At 50.4% G+C, this 19,310-nt stretch overlaps 1 protein-coding gene across 1 annotated transcript; it reads right to left on the bottom strand.

Annotated features, from left to right (window-relative positions):
• Positions 1 to 32: 32 nt before the first annotated feature.
• Positions 33 to 18,046, bottom strand: NEMF (nuclear export mediator factor). Its single transcript, XM_033062601.1, has 33 exons — positions 17,869 to 18,046; positions 16,698 to 16,766; positions 16,484 to 16,586; positions 15,127 to 15,252; positions 13,976 to 14,124; positions 13,097 to 13,164; positions 12,441 to 12,527; positions 11,672 to 11,748; positions 11,176 to 11,246; positions 11,007 to 11,082; positions 9,732 to 9,794; positions 9,515 to 9,592; positions 9,068 to 9,276; positions 8,483 to 8,668; positions 8,076 to 8,139; positions 7,570 to 7,658; positions 6,913 to 7,016; positions 6,532 to 6,594; positions 6,307 to 6,419; positions 5,839 to 5,896; positions 5,434 to 5,492; positions 4,881 to 5,001; positions 4,258 to 4,543; positions 3,801 to 3,843; positions 3,676 to 3,725; positions 3,133 to 3,283; positions 2,766 to 2,843; positions 2,503 to 2,691; positions 1,790 to 1,822; positions 1,099 to 1,205; positions 982 to 1,025; positions 807 to 886; positions 33 to 284 (listed from the first exon to the last, which is right to left on the bottom strand). Exons 1-33 carry the CDS (start codon positions 17,925 to 17,927, stop codon positions 207 to 209), a joined length of 3,231 nt encoding a protein of 1,076 aa, XP_032918492.1. The 5' UTR covers positions 17,928 to 18,046; the 3' UTR covers positions 33 to 206.
• Between the last annotated feature and the right edge of the window lie 1,264 nt (positions 18,047 to 19,310).

Below are 19,310 nucleotides of genomic sequence, written 5' to 3' on the forward strand. Positions count from 1 at the left end.
CCCCCAGGAACAGAGAAGCAGCAGCAGGGGAGGACATTCCTGACCAAATGCCAGCAATTTACTTCCACGTTTATCTGCAATTTGTATCAGAGTCCAGCTGAAGCACCAGGAGTGCAGGCCCTGGGTGCTGGGGTCAGTCCTGCTGTGGGGCTGTGTCCGTCTGTCCCAGGCCCAGCTCTGGATTGAGGGTGAGAGCCCCCAGCTCTTCACTTCTTCTTCATGTTCTGCAGGTGAGGTGCAGACACTTTCACCTTCCCAGGAATATTTCTTGACAAATCTGTGTCCTAGGAAACACGGGAGAGGAGAATGTGAGCACAGCAGGGAAAAAAAAAACTTTTCTGGAGCACAGAGATGATCCCTTCCCTTGGCTGGGACAGAGGGGCACAGGACACCTCCAACCTCAACTCCAACTCCTGGCCCAGGAATTTCCAAACCCAGAGGGTTCCTGGGAGATGCTGCTTTTGTCAGACAATGCAGACACAAAAGGCCCAGTGCTCCCTCTGAGCTCAGTCCCTCCTGGTCCTGCCCAGCTGGGCTCAGCTTTCCAGAGGAGCTGGGAATTGTCCAAGGCCAGGCTGGACAGGGCTTGGAGCAGCCTGGGACACGGAGAGCTGTCCCTGCCATGGACTGGGGTGGGTTTTAAAATCCTTTCTACCCCAAACCATTGCAGGACTCAGCAGTTCTGACAAACCCCACTGTTAAACCCAGCAGCACACAGAGTTTTGGCAGCTTTTCCTCCCCCAATGGCACTGTGGCCATGTGGCTGCTGCTGTGGCTTTGCAGAGGACAGGGCAGGACAGCCTCACCTTGACACTCCGGAACAGATCCTTCTCCCGTGCACTGGCTTCTTTGGACTGCATGAAATTGTGCAAGGCAATCTTGGCAGCTGCAAAAACACAGGCAAGGGTGGAACAGGCTGGAAAAGCACGTTGGATTCAACAGGCAGAGCCCAGCAAAGGACTCAGGGCTCTCAGACCTTACCTTTGCCCTTCTTCTGCGTGCCTGGAGTGAGCTTCACTTTATACCTGCCCAAAGGAAAGGTTTCTGTAAACAGAACAAACTCAGGCCATCCCCTCCCAGGAAGGAGCTGCCACTCACTTGTAGTTGGTCATGGCTGTGTAGGGAGCACAGATGGGCACAGCAAAGAGCAGGATGTCCTCGGGGTGGGGCTGCCCAGTCAGGGAGTCCAGCAGGGCCTGGCTGTCCTGGGACACACAGAGCTGCACTGGGACCAGCCCTTCCACCCCCAACCACTCCAGGGTTCCCTGGACATGGAACTCCCAAGCCAGGATTCCTGACTGAGCCTGTTCCATCTCTACACTCCCAGCCTTTGCTGGATCTTGGTTTTGGGCCCCCCAGTGGAGTTACAGGGTCACCCAAGGCTTCCCCCAGCAGACACCGTTATCCTCCTGCATTGAGGAATTCCAAGGAATTCACTTATTCCCAGCCCTGGGCAATACCCACAGCCTGTAATTACACAAAAGTAATTACAAAAAAGTTTGAAGTAATTTTATATGTAAATAAACTTCTAAACTAAAGAACCTGCCCTGCTCTCTGTGTCATCCTCCAGCCCAGAGCCACCAAAAACCCAAAACCCAGGGCAAACATCCATGGGGCAGCCCTGGGTTTATGGAGGATGTGGAGATGAGCAGGGCAGGCAGAAAAGGAAGTTAATTTTTTAAAAATACAATTAAGGTGGGTTCAAGCAGTCCTGGAGGGCTCCCAATGTCCCAGTCCCAGCAGGAACACAGCCCCAGCTCAGCACTTCCAGAACTGAGCATTTCTTTACCTCCAGTCCTGGCTGCTCCTGGTCCTGCTCCTCCTGCACACACAAACAGAGGACAGACACATCAGGGCTGCAGAACCACAGAGCTGCTGCTCCCTCCCCTGTCCCCAATGAATCTTTAATCAGCAGGCCCCAGAACTCCCCATTCTCCCTGCAAAGAGAACTGAACTCATTTTTAACCAAGGTGAGAGCAGCACTTTGCCGTGGGTGGGAGGGTGGAGTGTTTCTTCCCAAGCTCTAATTTGCCTGGCACACGCCGAGCTGGGAGGAGGCAGATGAGGCTCAGAGATACCAAACCCCACCCAGGGCTGGCAGCTCCACCCAGGCCTGGCAGCTCGGTCCCAGCCCGGCTCGGGGGAGGTGTTGGATGAACGGGATCCTCGGGACAGCTCTGGCTGTGCTGGGAACAGGATGAGCACAGGGATTGCTGCGGGGCTTTGGGCTGCTCTGGAACCCTGAGTCCTGGCAACAGCCAGAGCTCTCCACAGTGCCAAAAATCCGTGGGGAACTGCTCAGCCTCCAGGTGGGAGAGCTGCACAGAGCCAGGAGAGCCAGCAGGGACAGAGGAGAAGAAGGAGAAGAAGGAGAAGAAGAAGAAGGAGAAGAAGGAGAAGAAGGAGAAGAAGGAGAAGAAGGAGAAGAAGGAGAAGAAGGAGAAGGAGAGAGAGCTGCTCACCTTCCCCTCCTGCTGCTCACCTTATCACCCTGTTCCTCACCTTCTCCTCCTGCAGCTCCTCCAGGCCCAGCTCCTGTGCCTCGTGCAGAATTCCTGCCAGGCTCTCCTTGCCCGCTCCGGCCGCACGACGCACAGGTTTGCTTTTCTGCTGTTGCTTCTTGGCTGCTTCTTCTTTTGTCTTCCCCTTCTTCCCTTTTTTCCCTTTGTCCTCCCTGTTGGAGCCTGCAGACTGTGGGGGCACAGGTGGTCAGGGCTGGGGGCTGGAGCCACCACAGCCTGGGGAAGGCACAGCTGCCCCCTCACCCCCAGCAGCTTCATGATGAGCTCCCGGTCCTCCTCGTCCTGGTCCCTGTACTTCTCCTTCATCTTCTTCATTTTACTCTGCAGGAGGAAACACCACCAGCTTCAGAAATGACAACTTTGAGCAGTTCTGCAAACACAGATGCTGACCCCATGATCCAATTCCTTCCCAGTATCCCAAACTCTTTCAGAGCAGTTCAAGGGACTGGTTCCAGTGAGCTCTGTGCTAACCCCCACCTCCATCATCCTGAAAGCATCAACCACGAGCCCAAAGCCACCAGGCAGCCATGGGAGTCTGGGAAATCTGGGATTTCTGTCCACACTTCCATGCCAAGAGCCCAGCCCAGGGATCCCCCTGGTCCCTGCCCACCTTCTGGCCCCTCTTGATGGGCTGAGGGGCTGGAGCAGCCTTGTGGCTGTTGGGAGCAGCTGGAGCTTGGGTCTCTGCCTCTGTCTCCTTCTGCTTCTCTTCTGACAGCTCTGAGTTCTCACAGTTCTGCTGCTTCTTCTTCTTCATTTCTCTAAGGAGAACAATCACAATGGCCTCATTTGTTGTGATGAGAGAGGCTGCTGCTCTCCTGACAGCATTCCCACCCTGCTTCCCTGCCTCAGGGAAACAAAACCTCTCCAGCCAGGAGTAAAAGTGTTCCCAGGCAGCATTCCCAAAGGACAGGAGCAGCACCTCACCTGGAAATGCAGGATGGACAATGGGCATGGATCAGCCCAGGCTGGGAGTGGCTGTGCCCAGGGCTTGGGGAGGGAATGGGGAATTTGCCCAGAGCAGCTGTGGCTGCCCCTGGATCCCAGGTTGGACAGGGCTTGGAGCAGCCTGGGACAGTGGAATGGGATGGGATTGAAGGTCCCTTCCAACCCAAAGCACCCTGGATCCCCTGGAATTCCCAGTGGCTCTCACCTCCTCTCCTTGGCAGAGAGGTGCCTCCGGCCCTGGGCCCTGCTGTCACTCTGAGGAGGGAAAGGCAGTTTAGGGCAGATCCTGCCCAGCAGCTCCCACTGCTCCCATCAGAGCTGGGACCTTACCAAGCTGGGCTCTTCCTCTTTGGGGATGATTTTCTGCAGGGATCTGTGGGGACATGGAAAAGGAGCTCATCAGCAGCTGCAGGGCAGCTCAGCATGGACACACCAACCACAGCCCAAATTTGGGCAGCTTGGCTGTGACTCTCTAGAGCTTGGCAATCCCAGCTTTGGTGACTGGGAAAGGCAGGAATGCTGAGATTCACTTCAGAAAACAATCTGAGCTCTCTGCCTGCTCCCCTCCCCACCAGCACCCAGCCAATCCCTGCTCCTTGCACCCTCCAAGGAGTCCCTGTCAGGGACACCAGGGAGATCAGCTCATCCCACAGCCTCCTGCAGCCCTGGAAGGAAAATGGGGCAGCATTCCCATGGCTGAGCATGGAAACATGGATGGCAACTCATCCCACCTTGTCCTGGCAGTGTTTTAGGAGACCCTCAGGGACCCCCAGCTCTGCTTTCTCACCTCTGGGACTGAAGGTGTGACAGGTCAATTGTGGTGTCTGGATAATTCACCTCCTCCTCCTCCTTCACTTCCCTCTTTGGCTCTGGATGTTCCTCCTCAGATTCTCCATCCTCCTCCTCAGAGTCAGCCTCTGGAGCAGGAGTGTTCCCTCCTCCCTGCTCCAGCTCAGCACCACCCTCCTCATGGGCACTCTCAGCTGTGGCTTCCTCAGCCTCTGGAGCTTCCTCAGCCTCTGGAGCTTCCTCAGCCTCAGCTTTTTCCTCCTCACTGCTGCTGTCTCCTCCATCTGGGGCACCCAGGGCAGGAAAACACAGGAACACAAACTGATCCATCAGCCCAGGATGGTTTGGGTTGGAAGGGACATTAAATCCCACCCAGTGCCACCCCTGCCATCCCAGGGACACCTCCCATTGTCCCAGGCTGCTCCAACCCCAGTGTCCAACCTGGCCTTGGGCACTGCCAGGGATCCAGGGGCAGCCACAGCTGCTCTGGCAATCCCATCCCAGCCAGGAACTCCCAATTCCCAGTGTCCCATCTAACCCTGCCATTCCCCTTTGTCCCATCAGTGATCCAAACTCTGGGATCCAAACCCTGGAGGATCCCCCCAGCCCCTCCCTCTGTACCTAGAAGTTCCACCTCCTCAGCCACCAGCTCACTGGCACTGCTGGAAACTGTGTCCAGATCCTCATCCTGGACTTTGACCTTCCTCTCCTCCCGGTGTCTCCACACACAGCTTTCATCCACCTGAAAACCAGGAGCCTCTGTGTCATCCTGCTGATGCTCACAGAACACCTCACCCAGCTTCTTCTTCCCTTTTTAACACTTTTTGCCATCAGAAGGCAAGAAAATGAAAGCAGAGCCAAGTGTGCCAACCTCAGAAGTCAGGGTGACACACAGAGCTGCACTCCCACATTCCCTGAACTCCAAACAGAGCTGGGATAAGAACCCTGCAGAGGCAGGAAGCTCCAGAGCCTGTTTGAAATGCAGGCACTGCACACTGGGCTGAGATGGAAATGAAAGCAGAGTCATTATCAGCAAGAAGCCTTTTATGGGATTTGTCCCAGTGGGAAAAGAATTAATTGGGAATATACTGATAAGCAAGATGCAGAAAATAAGCTTCCTGCAGCTCAAAGCAAATTACAAAAGCCAGCAGGAGCTGCACGGAAAAAGTTGTACCTTAAACAAGAAGCTGAAGCCCATCATCAGATAGGAAGGTGGAAGGAAATTCTTTTTCCCTGAAAAACAAAGGCAGTGTCTCATGGGGAGGTTTAGCAGCCATGTACTCCCAAAGTTCATTTTTACAGAGGCTTTAGGCTACTAAAAAATTACACTGGGGCTTATTTCATCTCTGGGATGAGAACAGCAGAGCTCAAAAGCAGCTGAGTTAATGAACTTCTGCAGCTTCCTGACACTCAGACTGAGCCATTCCCAGCAGATTTCTGGAGAACAGAGGGATGTGCTGCCACTGCAGGACAGCCCAGCACTCTGGGAACACATCCCAGCACTCTGGGAACACATCCCAGCACCCTGGGAACACATCCCAGCACTCTGGGAACACATCCCACTGCTCCCTGTGCTCACCTCGGATCATGAAGCTCCCAGTGGTGAGATATTCTCCTGTGGGGGCAGTTTTAGAAACCTAAAAGGAAACCAGGATAAACTGTAAAAAAAATCTCTGTGACAGAAGGTGACAACAACAGCAAGAGAAACATTGATTGAACAAGAGCTGAACTCCTGGGAGCAGCTCTGCAGGACTCCACATCCAAGGGGCTCTTCTCTCCTTTGCAGGGAGTTTTCCTAAGGGATGTTCCAATTCAATCACCCACTACCAGCACTGTGTTTGAGGAGTGCTGGGTGAAATAACCTCAGGATTTACCCAGGAGCATTCAGGGAATAAACCCAGCACGACTTTGGTGTGACCTCCACAGTCTCACACACAAGTCTGATCTGCACCCACCAGCTCCTGTCTGTGCTCACATCCCAGCTCCCTGATGTTCCCTGTGTGCACAGGGATTCTGTGCTTGGGAAGCTCCTTTCTGAGGTGCTCACCTGGCTGTGGGAGACCCACCAGGCGCTGGTGACCACGCGGGCGTCCCAGGCAGCGCTGTAGCACAGGGCCATGGTGCCGGCCTCGGTCAGCGTCCGCGGGGGGATGGGCTCACCTGGGCAACACAATGCATTCCATCCTGCCCCAACCCAGCCCAGGAGCTGCCCAGGAAGGGCTGATTCCCATCCCAAGGGGAGGCCCTGGCAGCTCCTGTCCCCCACAGGTACCTGAGGGGTTCTTGATCACGCAGCTGGTGGCTCCGTGCAGATCCGCGTGCACGTAGATGTCCCCTGGGAAATGGGACAGGTGTCACATCCACGCCTCCCTGGGGCCAGGGAGGTCTCTAATGTTAGCTGGGAGTGCCTGCTCTGGCTGCAAAGGGCAGGGTGGGGACACAGAAGCCTTTAAATCCATCCTTGTCCCAGGGGAATCAGCTCCTCTGCTCCTGAGCTGCTGTCGCCTCATGGCACCAGAGCAATTCCCACCACCAAAATCCCCTTTGATCCAAGGCCCAGCTCAAGGACAAAGCAGAGACCTTCCCATGTGACTCCTGGACATTCCCAGAACTGGGAAATTCCCACAATTCACACATTGCTCCATGGACTCACCAGGTCTGAGGTAGCGCTTCACGATCAGCTCGTTCTGCTGCTGATCCCTGCCAGCAATCACCAGGTAATTCTCAGAGCTGATGAACCACAGGAACTTCTCAAACCTGCCAAATTCCAGCAAATCCACGGTGTGAGAAACACCTGGAACTAACAGGACATTGCACAGGTGGTTTTTGATACCAAACTCTGAACATCCATCCAAGCATCAACAATTTATGACACTGAAAATATTTTTACTTTGATCCACAGGGACATAAAAACAAAGCATGGGACAATGACAGCATCACTGGCAGTGAGATTTGGAGATGGAACAAGAAGCACCATCACCACACTCCTCCTATCTATTTTTATTTTAATAATTCAGCCATTAGGTGATTAAAAGCTTTGAGGATTAAAGCACAGAAGCCCAGAATGGTTTGGGTTGGAAAGGACCTCAGAGATCATCCAGCCCCACTGGATCACACCTCCCACACCTCCCACTGTCCCAGGCTGCTCCAGCCTGGCCTTGGACACTCCCTGGGAACCCTTCTGGGATGCTCTGACTTTGAGAAGCACCTTTAAGGAGACTCCACACAAAGAAATCCTAAATAGCTCCACTGCTGAGCCAGGGAAGATCCATCCTGACAGGGACAGGAAAGACAAAGGAGCTGTACTTGCCAATAAACCTTCCTGGCTTTCTGGATGGTGGTGACTGTCTGAACCTCCCTCAGGGTTTGCTTTGTCTTCTTCTCAGCTGATTTAAAAGCCTGTTTGGACAGAAAGCACCATCACCACCAGGAATCACAGAATTCCCAACTGAACACTGGCAAAGTTGGTGGGAATAGCTCTGGATCTGATCACAGAGCAGGCTCCACCCTGGAGAGCTGCTCCCTGAAGTGCTCAGCTCTTGCACTGGAAGGATTTCCACTGATTTTCCACTCTGGCAGCACCTCCACCTGCTCTGAGTATTCCCAATGCTACTGGTGGGAAAGGAGGATCCATCAGGGATCTGCAATCCTCCACTGGGCTCAAAATGTCAAGAACGAAAAAAAAACAACTCTGGAATTGTTCCTCCCTTTCATGTTTTGTCAGGGCTGCTCAGAGCAGGTCAGGATTGCCCACTGAACACTGGCAGGGATTTTCCTTTTAAACATCTTCTAAAATCCAAGGGAAAAAAAAATTACCTTTTCTGCAGCTTCCACTGTCTTCTGAGTTTTCTTGGCTGCGTGTCTTTTGTGATCATAGTACCTGTGAGACACAAGTGTTTGTCCTTGAAACCCCTGAAATCCCTGAAATGCCTGAAACCCCTGAAATCCACTCCTTTATCCCAATCCCACTCATCCCAGGCCTCTGCATTTCATTCCATCCCAGAACTGGGCTCTAAATTCAATCAGTCACAGCTGCTCTGCACCAGTGGGTCTGGACCAGGGAAATTCCCATCCCAGAGCTCAGGACAAGCTGTTATTTCAATTTTTAACTCTTATTTTTAACAAGATATCCCAAAACTCTTCCTCCTGCAATATTATCACCAACAACTGCACACCCAGAGAAATTTCTCCTACAAAAAGACACATTTACTGAAAAATCTTACTTTTTGGCATTGGCATAGGCAGACAAATTGAGATCAACATCAACCAGTAAGGGTTTGTTTTTCTGAGGTTTCTTCAGCTGTTTGGTTTTATTCTTTTTCTTTTTGCCCTTTGGTTCTTCTGTTTCTTCCTTCTCTACATCAGCATCATCCTCCTCCTCTTCCTCTTCAGATAACACATAGGGGTTCCTAAAAACACATGATTAAGATAAGAGAACTGATTAATTTTTAATCTTTGGTGCAATGTGCTCTTAATTGAATTCTCTCAGAAGTCTGGGAATGGCCCAAGGAGCCTCTAAACCCTTTTCACTGTGCAGACACAGGAAGGCCTGCAAGTGCCAACCCTCTTTTCTTGGAGTGAGGGAAAAAAAAAACCAAAAGCAGAAGATAAAGAGCCCAATTTTTCCAACCCAAGGGACTGACTGAAAAGTTTATTCTATAAACTGACATTTCTAAAAGAGAAATTAATTTTGCCACATCCCAGCTTTTACACCACAACTTCTGGGTATAAAAAACAAACATCTGGGGGTATTTTTTCATCTCTGCAGTGTGAGATGAGGCTCTCCCAGGCACTGAGCATGCTCTCACCTCAGCAGCATGGTGATGTGGTTGGTCTGCAGCTTTAACTCTTTGATTGCCGTGGCCACGGGGTCCCCCTGGGCCTGGGCCTCCTTGACGATGGCGCCGATCTCGGTCCAGTCGATCTGGTTGGCCAAGGCGCTGCGCACCACCTGGATGGCCCTGTCCACCACCTCCAGGTTCATCTCTATCAGCTCCCCCTTCAGCTTATCAGCTTCCTTAGGGAAAGGAGGAGCGTGGAGACACTGCAGCTGAACAGCTCAGCAAGAGTTTTTATAGAAATGGAAGGAGTGGGGAAGAAATCTGAGAATGGATTGAAGTCGTGGCACAGAGAAAAGTGTCCCAGGCCAGGCTGGAGTAGCTGGGATAGTGGAAGGTGTCCCTGGGATTGAAGTTCCCTCCCAACCAAACCACCCCTCTGCATTTTTTTTAATTAAAACCCAAGATCTGTCTTACCTGAGCCTGCTGGAGAGCTTCCAGTCTGTGCTCGTGGTCCTTACGGACATTTTCAAGTTTCTTCAAGGCTTGTTTTTCCTTTTAAATACAAGATGGCAAAAAAAAAAAAAAATATAAACCCAAATGGCATCAGATAATCAGTGCAAGAAGCAAGAGAAGCCTCTGGAAATCTGGGAGCATCCCAGCTGCCCAGGATCCAGCCAGGATCAGGACACACCTGCTGCAAGGCCTTCAGGTCAATCTTCTGCCCCTCCAGCTTGGAGTAGAACTCGTCTGTGGCCTGCAGGAGAGAATCAGGCTGGAGAATGGCCAGGCTGGCCTGACCCAGAGCAGCCACAGGAGGCTCCCTGCAGAGGAGGGGCTGCCAAGTACTAAAAGAGGTGACAGAGGCTGGAACAACCTCCAGGAGCTTTCTCCATTTCCCTTCCCATGGGATGAGCCCAGCAGGACACTCAGGGCTGTGTCTCACTGCAGACACAGAAGATAAAAAGTGATGCCAAGCAATGGCTCACCTGTTTTTTGGTAAGAAATGATGGAAAAGAAGCTGCTTTGGTTCAGATTAAATGGTTGCAAAGTCAGATTTATCTGCCCTGAATTCCTGCTGCTTCACTGGGTCAGGTAAAAAAACCACAAAGACCCAGAATGTCTAAAAACTGCCCCTGGTGTTCCAACTGTGCTTAAAGCAAAGATGAGGAAGGTTTGGGGGTGTTCAGATCATCAGAGGGACTCTGGACAAGGGATGGAGGACAGGACACAGGGAATGGCTTCCCACTGCCACAGGGATATTGGGAACTGGGAATTCCTGGCTGGGATGGAATTCCCAGAGCAGCTGTGGCTGCCCCTGGATCCCTGGAATGTCCAAGGCCAGGTTGGACATTGGGGCTGGAGCAGCCTGGGACAGTGGGAGGTGTCCCTGCCACGGCAGGGCTGGCACTGGGTGGGATTTGAGTCCCTTCCACCCAAACCTGTCTGGGATTCTGTGATCAGAGAAGGAGGTGACAGAAATTCAGGCAGGAATCAGGGCAGCAGCATGGCATGGGAATTCTGGAGATCAAGGTCAGGAACAAGAGGCAATTAATGACTCCAGATGTTAATGAGCTGAGGACTAGAAAGGCCAATGCCCAAGGAAACACCAAATAAGAGGCCTGAGGCTTTCAGAGCAGTACCAGGAAAAGTGTAAATGTGATGTCAGCCACAACTCATAAATCCAGAGACAGCTGAGATCCCAGCTCAGAACATTTGGGATCCTCTGACTGGAAACTTCCACCTCCCTCCCAGCTTCCACACTCCAGGATCTGAGCTCAGGAGCCAGCACTGCCCAGCTGCAGCCTAAAATCCTGAGCTGCCTTCTCATCAAACCCTCATCCATAAAATGAATCATCCCTTCCAAGGTCTCTGCCCTCTTTAACAACCCCTGCCCTCTGTTTTAATTACTCTTTGTAGCAGCAGTCAATTCAAGCACTTAAGTACAGCATCAGCAAAAGCACTGTACCTTATTGAATGAGTCAAATTCCAAGTAGGGGCATTTTGAATGTTGAGAAAACAAGAAAGGATGAAATTCCTCATATCTGTAAAATACACATTTGATATTATCACCTGAAAACTGATTTCTGTTCTGCAGACTAGCAGAAAGAAAGGGAAGAAATACTTGAAATATTTACGTGTAGATATCTTCTGCTGGTTTATCTGGTTCCAGACTTGGCTTTTTCTCCCTTTTCTGGATAACATAACCCTGAAAGAACACAAAAATATCACTCTGTGGAAAGGTTTAGGTATCAGTAATAAATAATTCCAGCAGGAAGCCTTTGCCTGACCCACTGGCTTGTCTTGACTTCAATTTCTTCTGGAAAAAGAAATTAACTTCTTCCAAGCCTCAGGACCATCCCAGAAATGCAGAGTTTATGTGCAGAATTTCTTATTAAAACCCAAGAGCAAATCTCCCAGCATTTCTACAATCTGCATGTGCATGATTTAATTGCTGCCCAGCCTGTGGAAAGAAGCAATTTTTATTCCACATCAGCTCCTGACATGCAGGAATAAAATCCACAGCTGGGAACAGCAGGGATTGCAGATCCTGAGGAATTCCTGCTTGCCAGTTTATTTATTCCTGCCTGCCCTCTGCAATTCCAAATTATTGACAAGCCAGGGCAGACTCACCTTTCCACTGAAGTTCTCAGTGAGGGCCATGTATTCTTCTGCTTTCTCCAGAGCTGAGAGAACCTTTTCAAGGTTTTCTGAAGAGAAAACAGCAGAAATATTTCATCCCTGCTGCTTCAGTCCAGCAGTTATTGCTCATTTTAAACAGGAGTCTAAGTTTATATCTGGGACATTTTTAATATAAAAATCTACTTAGATGATTTTAGCACATAATTATTCAAGTTCCAAGAGGAAAAAAGAGCCCACAAATACCAGCACTTGATGAAACTAAAGATGCAAAGGCAAAGCATAAACCAGAAGCTGTGAGAAGTTATTTTTTACAGCACCATAATGCAGGAGGAAGGAAAAAATCCTCTGGATCTATGGCAAATATAAAATATATGAAGAATTTTTTTTTTCTGATTTCACCTAAATCTTTAATTTCCCAATAAATGTAAAGCTGCCACTTTATCAAACCCCCAATGTTTGCTGCAAATAAAGACTTGGATGTTAATTGTTCTTGTCAAACATCCTTTGCATGACCAGAGCTCACCTCATGGGTGAGGTGGTGTCTCACTATAAAACCATTTACACTACAGGACCAATCTGATATTTTATCTCCAATTTATGCACAAATCAATTAAGTATTAATGCAAACAAGGATGGTCCTGAAGTTAAAAACATTAAAAATAAAACCACATGGTCAGAACCACTCATCTCTTTGGGAAAAAAAACTCTACACAGACATAAAAATCCCCAAGTTTGTGGCCCAGCCTTTAAAATATTCCACCTTTATTTTCCAGATGTTGATCTATTTTGACAGCTCCAGAAAATCCAGCTTCTATAAGGCAGTGCTCAATGAGAGTGGCTCCATAAGCTGTTTCAAAAAAAGAAATAAAGAAGGATCATCCACATAAAATATTCAGTTTGCATTAAACAAACAAATCTGGACATGAGAGTGTGAGAAATGCCATAAATCAGGGAAGGGGCAGGGGGATGGGTGGGTAAAGAGGAGGGGATGAGAAACAGCCAAAATTCCCACAAAATGAAAAAATGTGGGGATTTTAGAGTGGAGCAACTGTGCCTGGTAATTGGATCAGTAACAGCCAAGGTTTCCTACAGGACAGGACCAGAAACACCAAACTCCAGCATGGACACAGCACTGGGATCAGTGGGGGACAACAATTAGCAATTAGACAGTGATATTATCATTATTATATAGCAATTATTTAGGAGATCAGAGTAGAGAGAGAAAAGGGTGGTGAAAAAGAGAACCAAGAGATGGGGAAAGCAATGCTTAGGTGTGATTTGAGGAATGAGAGGAGCTTTAAGCTCCCCTCCAACCCAAAGCACTCCAGGATTCTGTGATCAATTATTCAAGTTTTCCAGCATGACAGAGCACACACTGATGACCTCATTTCCCTCTGACAAAGCCCAGGTACTCACGAAGCAGGGGGTTCAGAACCCTCTTCAGCTGCTCCCCTTTGGGTGCATTTGATATGATTTCAGTTAACCTGCAGAGAAAATGGAGAGCTGCAATTCCAAAATCAACATTGCATTGCTCAGAAGCGACAAAACATTTCCAGCCTTAAAACATGAATCTAAAAATGGTCTGTAATACGTGAGGAACTACCAAAGATTTTCACAGCTCTGACAAATTTGGGTTTATCCCAATAAAATGGAATTCCCAGAGAAGCTGTGGCTTAATAAATACACCATTTATGAGCTCTGAAATGGAAATTACCTGACCAAGATTGGCAGAGGCACAGAAGCTTTGGCACTGTCCATGATAAATTGATAATTTATGAACTCTAAAATTGAAATTACCTGTCCAGGGTGGGCACAGACACAGGAACCTTGGCACTGTCCATGATAAATTGATAATTTATGAACTCTAAAGCTGAAATTACCTGTCCAGGGTGGGCAGACGCACAGGAGTTTTGGCACTGTCCATGATAAATTGATAATTTATAAACTCTAAAATTGAAATTACCTGACCAAGATTGGCAGAGGCACAGGAACTTTGGCACTGTCCATGGTAAACTGATAATTTGTGAGCTCTAAAACTGAAGTTACCTGTCCAGGGTGGGCACAGACACAGGAACTTTGGCACTGCCCATGATAAACTGATAATTTATGAGTTCTGGAATTGCAATTACCTGTCCAGGGTGGGCAGGGGCACAGGAACCTTGGCACTGTCCATGATAAATTGATAATTTATGAGCTCTAAAACTGAAGTTACCTGTCCAGGGTGTGTAGAGGCACAGGAACTTTGGCACTGTCCATGATAAACTGATAATTTATGAACTCTAAAATCGAAGTTACCTGTCCAGGGTGGGCAGGGGCACAGGAACTTTGGCACTGTCCACCGGGTAGCGCTCCCGCACCGCAAACCTGACGTCGTCGGCCTCGTCCGTGCGGAACCTCAGGATGTTCAGGATCAGGTACTCGTGGTCAGTGAGGACAATGTTCCCCTGGCAGCACAGGTCAGACACTCATTTCAGACAATGTTAAGATTTTAGCTAAAAGATAGATTTGCTGGAATTGATTGAAGCAGATAGATAGGCCTTGCTGGAAATAATAATTAAAAGAAGCTGGATTTGAGATGGTTATCTCAGATTTAAATAACTAACTGCTTGTCATTTTTATGTTTGCTCAGCTGGGTTTGCAATGAGAAAAGGAGAAACTGATAAATAGATCTAAAGGAACACAGACAACTGGAAATCTTTTACATCTCAAAACCAATTCCAGAGTCACAGAGGGAAGAAACTGGAGTTCTCCCAGAGATCATTTGTGTTGTCATCTGTGGGAGGGGTTGAAAGTTCAGGGTGAGGAAGACTCACCTTCCTTCCTCTTCTCACAGCCCCTCTCCATAAAAAAGACCACAGACCCAATGAAGAGAGCAAACCATGAATGCTTAACAGCCATTCCAGCTAATTCCCACAGGAAGCAGGGAATGGGAGGTGCTGCTGTTATGAATATGTAAACATTCAAAAATTCTGTAAATAAATAGGCTTTAACAGCAGTGACAGTGGTGGACAGTGGTGGACAGTGGTGGACCAGGTGGGGCAGTGTTACTTACCTTTTCCACAGCCCATCCTCCCTCCAGGAGATCTCTCCTGTTCATGGCCATTGAGTCCCACTGCATGACTGATAAAATTCCACCATCCCATTGGGAGATGCTCCAGCAGGGGGAGGAGCCAAACATTTCCTACCCAGATAAAATCTGAGATTTGGAACACCAAAGCTGCCCTTACCCACTGATTTCCAGAGGACAAGAGCTACCAAACCTTCCTACAAGATCACAACTTCATCTGGACTGCTACCACCACCCCAACCAGCGGGGTGTCAGATTGTATTGTGACTCTGACAACGTTTTTCTTTTGTATTACTGCCTGTACTTTATTTCTCTCTTTTTTAAATCCTATCAAATTGTATTTCTGGGAGTGTGTCAGGTTTTGCTCTGCACCACTCACCCTGTCATAGAGCTCCAGGATGAGGTGGTAGGCTGCCTGCTCGCTGCCGAACTGCAGGTCCACGATGCGGTCGATGCCCAGCTGGCTGACGCTCGCCAGGCGCCGCGTCTTCAGGTGCTTCCGGCACTGCACGACAGGCCTCAAGTTTGAGCTGCTCTATCTTTCAAATCACTGCTGCTTTAGTGTAGAAAGCTAAAGCTCCACAGCCTGTCAGCTACTGCTCTCCTGTTTTATTCAGACAAAAAAAATTTTCTCTCTAGGCCTGAAACTCAATCTGTCTCAGGCTGTGAAAAATGTAAACAACAGTGAATTAATTGGGGGGCAAACTTGGAGTGACTTCATTACCTGAAGTTGTAATTGGACAATTAATCTCTGATATGCAAATAGACCAAACTCTCATCTGTCTGAAAAATTCATGATTGTTGTCCCACCTGGGTGTAGCCTCTGCAAGACTGCTGCCCTGCCCTTTGGTGGCCTTTCCATAAACACCCATTTTATCCTTTAACTCAGTCCAGCCTCTGTTCTAGGCACCCTGCCCAAGCAGCAGAGGGGTGGGAAAAAAGTCTGGGAAACACCTGAAAACATCTGGGAATGGCTTGGCTATAGAGCCTCCTCTGGCACCAACCACTTCCTATTTAACTCAAATATCACAGAAATAAAAGTGTTGGTGCTCACCAAAGTAATGACTTCATTTTCAAAATTATAAATATAATTGAGCCTATTCTCAACATTTAGATTTATTTTTTCTGTGTTGTTTGTTTGTTGGAGCAGCTGTTTCCAATTCTGAGAGTTTCTATTGTAAATAAAACTGGGATTATCCCTGCATCCATCTCTGCTGTGGAAAGCCACCCTGGGGAATCTCTGCTGCATTTCTGGCTGCACCCAGATGATAAAACAGATCCATGGGAGCCATCCCAGGCTGGATCCCATGGATCTACCCAGGGATCCACCTGCAGGAGCCCAGCCTGAGAGCCTGGAGCAAGGCCTGAACCCCCAGAGCTCAGAGGACAGAGGACTCTGTACCACAGGCGCTGCATCCAGAACTAAACATTCAGACAATCCAACTGGAATGACAAGGATTTTGCTGGAGCAACACTCCAGAAGGTCTGGGAGGTCCAGAAGACATCCAGGGCACAGGCAGTAGGTTTTGTAAATTTAAATATTCACTTTTCAGGCACTGAACATCAGTGATGTGACCCCAAGCCCACACTTGCTCTTCCCTCTGTCTTCAGCCACTGTTGGATCAGGATTCACTGGGATAATCCTTCCCTATTTTCTTGCCTCTAAGGACACAACACAAACATTCCTTCCTGATATCCTGACACTTCATTAAAAACCAGACTCAGGTGAGTTTTACCTTCATGGCAAAGCTGGATGGCATCATGTTCTTTGGCCACTCAAACTCCGTCAGGTGGATCCGTATCCCAGATTCCAGCAGCAGTGTGGCCTTGCAGTCTGGTCTGTGGACAAAAATTTTTTAAATTTAGTTTTAATTGAAGACAATTTTTAAAATCTATTTTTCATGCAGCATTCCTAAAGAATTTTTAAATAAAGATATTTAAAGCTCTTACTTTTGCAGGCGAATGAGATAGGTCTTGTTATCCACATCATAAACGTTGTTCACTCTCATTCCCAACAAGCTGCCAAAAGGAAAACAAGGAGAATCCAAAACACAAGTGGCTGGAAAAATTCCAGTGGCAATTAAAGTACACAGAAGGGTAAAATACAATAAATTACCAAGTTATGATAAATGACCAAGGAGTACCCAAAAGGGCAGCAAAGGAAAAGTAATGGAATGATCCGAAAGCAACAACCATGGAGAGATGGAGAAACTGCTCTTAAGACACAGCAATTAAGACAGGAAAAAAATTAGATGGAGGAATTTTCATAAATGGATAAAATACAGGAAGCTGCCAGCTCCTGCTCATGCTCCTCTGTGTGGCAGGGATGCAAAATGTACTGGTTATACCGGAGCTCCTCGGGAGCACAGGGCACCAGTAATCCCAGTATGGGCACTGAACTGGCCTGGGGGTGTCAGGCACTCCCTGCAGAGCGGGGCTCGACACCAGGAATGTGTCAGAGCCCCACAGGGATGGGAGGAGCTCTCCCAGGGAAATGGGAGGAGAGAAGGCTCCAGGGAGAGCTCAGAGACCCTTCTAGGGGCTAAAGGGGCTCCAGGAGAGCTGGAGAGGGACTGGGGACAAGGGATGGGGGGACAGGACACAGGGAATGGCTTCCCATTTTCAGAGGGAAAGGATAGATGGGATATTAGGAAGGAATTCCCGGCTGGGAGGGAGGTGAGGCTCGGGCACAGGATAAGCTGCGGATCCCTGGCAGTGTCCAAGGCCAGGCTGGACACAGGGACTTGGAGCGCTCTGGGATAGTGAGAGGTGTCCCTGCCATGGCAGGGGTGGGACGGGATGAGAGAGGGGCTGAGGGGGCTCTGCAGAGCCCAGACACGGCAGTGCTGAGGGGCAGAGCTGGGAGAGCAGGACACGATGGAGGAGCAGAGCCCACACAGCACTGAGACAACAGCGGGGCGGGGAAACAGGACCAGCACCAGGACCAGATCCAGGGCAGAACCAGGACCAGGACCAGGGCCAGGACCAGGACCAGGACCAGGCCAGAAGGAGAAGCAGGGACAGAACCAGAGCCAGGGTCAGGACCAGACCCAGGACAGAACCAGGACCCACCGGGCCGGGCCCCGCTCCCCGAGGCCGCACGGGCCGGCAGTGCCGGTACCTCTGCCGCAGCTCGGCGAGCACCGCGCGGATGTCGACGGTGCTGAAGCGGGACTTCATGGCGCCGGAACCGCCCGCCGAGACCCACAGGGATCCCGGCCCCCGGCCTGTCCGTAATCCCGGCTCCCAGCTCCCGGTCCCTCACGATTCCCGGTCCCTCAGAGCTCCCCGCGCCTGCGCACACAGGCGCTACGGGTCGCGCCCGGCGCCAATCCCCGGCGTTCCGCGGCCGCACAGGGGCCGGGCCGGGCCGGGGCGGTGCCGCGCGTGACCAGCAGGAGGCGCTGTGAGCGCTGAGGGAGCGGGCGGCGAGCGGGGCCCGGCGGTGACAGAAAAGCGTCCGGGGGTGACAAAAAAAAACTCCGGAGTGACAAAAAAGAGACCGTATATGACCAAAGGGGCTCGGGAGAGGGCGGCAAGAAGGTAAAAATAGGAGAGGAGGACAAAAAGGGGCGGGTGTGTGGCAGAAGGGTCCCGCGTGTCTGTGTCGGTCCCGCGGGACCCCCTTCGGCCGTGCTTGTTTAATAATACATAATAACAACGTAAATAATACACGTTAACAGGTATTCTTTGTGGGCAGCGTGGTGTTGGCGATTTGTTGGAGTGTGCGGGGTGCGGGTGCGGTGTGTGTGCAGTAGGAGGCGGTGTTGGGGTGTTGTATTTCGGGGTAAAAGGGGGGTTTGGGGGCGTGTGGGGTTTGGTGTTGGCAAAAGGGGAGCCCGCGTGTCTCTGTGTTGCCCAGGCTACGCTGGCGTGGCTATTCACAGGCGCGATCCCGCTACTGACCGCCACGGGAGCTTTGACCTGCTCCGTCTCCGACCTGGGCCGGTTCACCCCTCCTTAGTCAACCTGGTGTCCCGCAGCTCCCCGCGGGTCACCATATTGATGGCGGCCTTAGCTTGGACGCCCGCTCGGCACAGCGCACGGCAGCCCAGAACTCCTGGGCTCAAGCGATCCGTCGGGCTCAGCCTCCCCGGTAGCTGGGACTACAGGCGCGCGCCACCGCGCCCGGCGCTGCCTGCCCGCTCCGCAGCGGATCCGCTTCGTGTGGAACCGCCCCGAGCCCTCCTCCTGCTGCTGCTGCCCCGCCTCCTGTTTGCCCTGCTCCTCCTCCGTCTCCTCCTCTTCCACGATCTGCTGCTCCTCGTCTTCCTCCTTCTCGTCCTCCGCTTTCTCCCTCTTGTTCTCCTTCTCCCTTTCCCTCTTCTCCTCCTTCTTCTTCTTCTCCTTCCTTCACTTTATCCTTTTCACCCTTCTCCTTTTTCTTTCCCATTTTCTTTCTCCCTTCTGATTCCTGCTTCCCCTCCCTCTCACTTTTTCTCCTTTCCCCTTTCTTTTCCTCCTTTCCCAATTCCCCTTCCCATCCCCCTTCTTGCCCCTTCTTTTCCTTATCCCTTCCAATTCCCCTTCCTCGTTCTCCTTTCCCCCTTGCCACTTTCACCT

The sequence above is a fragment of the Catharus ustulatus genome, chromosome 6 (assembly GCF_009819885.2).
Source record: "Catharus ustulatus isolate bCatUst1 chromosome 6, bCatUst1.pri.v2, whole genome shotgun sequence".
NCBI lineage: Eukaryota > Metazoa > Chordata > Aves > Passeriformes > Turdidae > Catharus > Catharus ustulatus.